Source organism: Benincasa hispida, chromosome 5, assembly GCF_009727055.1.
Source record: "Benincasa hispida cultivar B227 chromosome 5, ASM972705v1, whole genome shotgun sequence".
Taxonomy (NCBI): Eukaryota; Viridiplantae; Streptophyta; class Magnoliopsida; order Cucurbitales; family Cucurbitaceae; genus Benincasa; species Benincasa hispida.
The window spans coordinates 38,600,079-38,604,460 of record NC_052353.1 but is presented as its reverse complement, the minus strand read 5'-3'; the positions used below and the strand labels follow the sequence as shown (position 1 = coordinate 38,604,460).

The 4,382-nt window shown below is 34.1% G+C and overlaps 1 protein-coding gene across 1 annotated transcript; it reads left to right on the top strand.

Annotated features, from left to right (window-relative positions):
* Positions 1–2,205: 2,205 nt before the first annotated feature.
* LOC120077146 (40S ribosomal protein S16) lies at positions 2,206–2,988 on the top strand. The gene has a single exon (XM_039031047.1). The coding sequence runs from the start codon at positions 2,293–2,295 to the stop codon at positions 2,725–2,727; it is 435 nt and encodes a 144-aa protein (XP_038886975.1). The 5' UTR covers positions 2,206–2,292; the 3' UTR covers positions 2,728–2,988.
* Positions 2,989–4,382: the final 1,394 nt, after the last annotated feature.

The following is a 4,382-nucleotide window of genomic DNA, read 5'->3' as shown; positions in this document are numbered from 1 at the left end:
TCAACAACTGATCAGTTAGCCGATTGTTTAACAAAACCTTTGTCTCATTCGCAATTCTTTTGTTTACGATCCAAACTCGGAGTTGTTGACCTTCCCTCGAGTTTGAGGGGGGACGTTAGAGACAATGAAAGAGTGACTCAAGTCAAGAGGTCAACTGATGCCACGTTAAGACAACCATGCTAAGTCACCAGTCCTAGTCATGGATGAGGAAGCACAAATATCTTCCGGTTGTTACGATTTCCATAACAAACTTTATTCCCCATCCTTTTCTGATTGGTTATTTCAATGTATTTGCTATTTTTTCGTTATATTATTCTATTATTTATTTACCATTCTTGGGCAATCCTAATTTAGGGATCCTCTATGTATAAAATGGCAAGTTTCTGCCTCATTAATGACATTGGAAAATACAGTCGAGCTATACCCTCTCCTACAAAATCTCTGCTAATTAAAATCTTGATTAGACAGCCATACAAAGCCCACACGAAACCATGCAAAATTACTCTAAACCATGCAAAACCATGTCAAACCATGCAAAGTCATGCAAGTACAATAATCCAAAAACCATGAAAAATCATGCAAAACAATTTAAACATATTTGTTAAAATCAATAATTAAACTAAAAAACAAATTAAATTTTAATTTTTTAAATTAATTACTGAACACTAAAAATTGAATTAGTGAAAAGTTGAGGGGAAAAGTGTAAATGTTGAAACTTGGAGATCAAATTGAAATAAAACTCAAAATTCGAAAGTAAAATTACAATAATACAAAAATAACAAAAAATCATGCAAAACCATTCAAACATATTCGTTAAAATCAATCATTTACACACAAAAAAATAAATAAATTAAAAATTTTAAGTTAAATACCAAACAACACTTGAATTAGTGAAAATAAAAAACTATGCAAAATCATGCAAAACCACTCTAAACCATGCAAAATTATTGAAAAACATAAAAAATCATGCAAGCCATGCAAAATTATTGGGTCCCCTCTACCACCCCTGGCACCAACAACTCCCATCTCAACTAACTCGTTGGACATCCAGCCGAGCCTCAACAGGTCCCAATTTCTTTTACCCAGTTTGTACTCGCTAGGGCATGACCGGATCCACTCTACCACCCTCGGAACTAGGCAACTCCCATCTCAACTCACCCGTTAGACACTCACTCGAGGCCAACACCCCCTCATCGAACAAGTTCGATCCAGTGGAGACTCGACTTGAGCAATGCAACGTAGCCCAATCCTTGCCACAGATCAACATGACTAGAGGTGGCCCCGGTAATTGCAGTATAAAGTCTGACCGGGTCTCTTCGCTAAAAATTTGAATTTCTTTCCTTTTTTTTCTTTTTTTAATATCTTTTTACTATTTTTTTTCGATTAGTATCTTTTAGAACTAATTTCATTCTTTAACTGAAAATTGTATTTTTTTTTTCTTTTTCGTCTTATTGTTGTGGATAATAAAATGAGATTGATGTTAGAAGGGTTACAATTAATTGATGGTTGAGGTAGGTAAAAGTAATTAAAGAATTCAATTAATTTTTTATTGTGGATAATTGCATGCAATAAATTGGGGAAGGGTAGAATAGTAATTAAACATATAAAGTTATCTTTACTTAAAATTAACAATAAGACGTAATATTAGGTTACTGAATTAAGAAGAAACCACCATTATTGATTATCCAACAACTTATTTAAACCTCATACTACTAAAAATCTCTGGAATGCCTCGCAAAATAATATCCACTAGAAATATTAATACCTCCTTACGTAATGTATCGAAGAATCAAAACTTTATAAAGTACAAGTTTTTTTTTAAGATAAGTTTTGGGTTTTGGCTAGAATTTAGTTAATTTATTAGTAATTGTGGTTGGTTGCAGGTAATAAGTTGGGAAGGATTAAAAAAGTTTTACTTGCTTACATTATTTTCATCATTATATGGCCCAAAAATAAGGTTTTGAAAAAGTGTACACTTTTTTGAAAGGTTAAAGTGGGAGGAGGTTATTTTTGTCAATTTCTCAATTATGTAATATGGGGCTTAGAAAGCCCTATTTTAAAACCTGCGCCCTATAATACAATTTCCCATGACTGAGTTTGAGCCCAATTTTAAAATCAAAGCCCACTACAAAAAACGGTTCGCTTTTGGCCCAATAATGTCTCCTCCCAAAAACCCTAAATCTATCTTCCATATAAATTTTACGCTTCAATTTTTCTTCCCCACACTCAGAACTCTCTCTCTCAGAGCTCTAGGGTTTGTAGGCGATACCATCATCAGAACTCGGTGAAAGCATGGCTGCTCCGATTGAGTCGGTCCAGTGTTTCGGCCGGAAAAAGACGGCGGTGGCAGTGACCTATTGCAAGCGCGGTAGAGGTTTGATTAAGATCAATGGCTGCCCAATCGAACTTGTAGAGCCGGAGATCCTCCGTTTCAAGGCTTATGAGCCTATCCTCCTTCTTGGACGACACAGGTTCTCTGGTGTCGATATGCGTATCAGAGTAAAGGGTGGAGGTCACACGTCGCAGATTTATGCCATTCGTCAGAGTATCGCTAAGGCCTTGGTCGCCTTCTACCAGAAGTACGTAGACGAGCAGAGCAAGAAGGAAATCAAAGACATTCTGGTTAGGTACGACAGGACTTTACTCGTCGCTGATCCCCGACGCTGCGAGCCCAAGAAGTTCGGTGGTCGTGGGGCTCGTGCCAGGTTCCAGAAATCTTACCGTTGAATCGAATATCCATTTTCGAAAAGACTTTGTGATGCTGGGTTTTTGTTGCGGTTCTTTTTTTCTTATGCTTTCGAATTTACAAGGTTCTATTTTTGGTGTTTAGCTGTTCTATCTGCTTTCTTATAAAATTAGATTTTTTATCGTAATGGTTTAGACTCTTTTGCTATTTTATTATTCTGTATTGGAATGCTGTTAGTTAATTGGAAGCCTCGATTTAGAATAGCGGTATGAATGAATGGCATTACTTTTCTTTCGAAGCTCTGCCATTCCTCGTGGTTCTTAATTTATATTTCCCCCATTTTCTGCCAATTTTTATGTGTTAGGTGATGAAGTTCCTTAACTAAGCTGTTAGATTTGTTGCCAAACTCCTCTGATTGTGTTATGTTGTGGCACATCTCTGTTTCATTGAATATATACAACCCTTGTGCCTGGTAATAGTTTTGTTTCAAGATTGATCCTTTTGCATATGAATCTGGTAGTCACTCTGTCCTATCTGTGTAGGGCCATTTATCACTCACTTGTTAAATTTGAATTCTTCTCTTATCATCAAAGCCTTGTATCCACGATGAATGCTCATTAATCAATGATTTCTTGCCATTGTAATTCTTTTTCTGTGGTTCACATTGAATTGATTTTATATAGATGTAGAGAGCTATTGGGTTTGAAATAGAATTGATCTTATATTCTACAAAATAGCAAAATATAGTCAGTTTCTTTAATTTTGTAATCCATGTCTAGAACTTTGCAAATGGGAAAAATGGTTGTGTTTGGATTGAAATGATAACCTGCTTTCTGGTAATATGCCATGTTTTGTGCTAGGATGATTAAGGGTAGCAAATAGCATGTTAATTATTTAGTTTAGAATAAGCTGAAGTCCAATTTGTCTGACAGCAACATTTTAGGATCAAGGAAAGAAGTTTTCAATCAAAACCTGTTCATTCAGATGAACTTCTAAGTGTCTAAGTGTTTATAAACCTTTTTTTTTTTTGGCGTTTATAAACACTTTAAAAATCCAAACATGCCCTTATTCTGGTAGATATACATATGATCTGCTTCTATTTTGATACCTTCATATGATTCAGAATTTCAATTAAACGCAATGAATTCTGCTGGAAATTTTTAATTAAATAGTTGATTTTTTTCATTGCTGGAAAATTTTGATTAAATAGTTTATTTGTTTCACTAAGAGGGTGTTAATGTTCTAGGGAGAATCTCTTATTAGAAATAAAATATGTTAAATTACATGTTTAGTCTTTGGACTTTTTTGAGCTTTTGGTCCTTGCTTTGTCCTTGAACTTTCAGTAGTTTCTATTAGGTTATTTATATATCTGATTTTTTCAAAAGAAAAATTAGTTGTATTATATTATATCTTAATTTGAATTTTATGTTTAATGAACTTTCATTGAAATGTGAAATTTAAGGAATGTCTGTATTCACCTCTCTTTTGCCCTTATGTTTTTCAAAAATTTCTAGCGGCTGTGACTGTTTGAAAGACAGTAAAGGTGAACTTTTCAATTTTAGTTTATAAAATAATTTTATATATTTAAAAATATATCTTAGCTCAAAGGGTGGATGTGGTTACATGCAGCATTTGATTCTTCCTGTCTATGTGTGAATATAAAAAAAAAAAGTAGATGACCTAATTGAATGAAAGT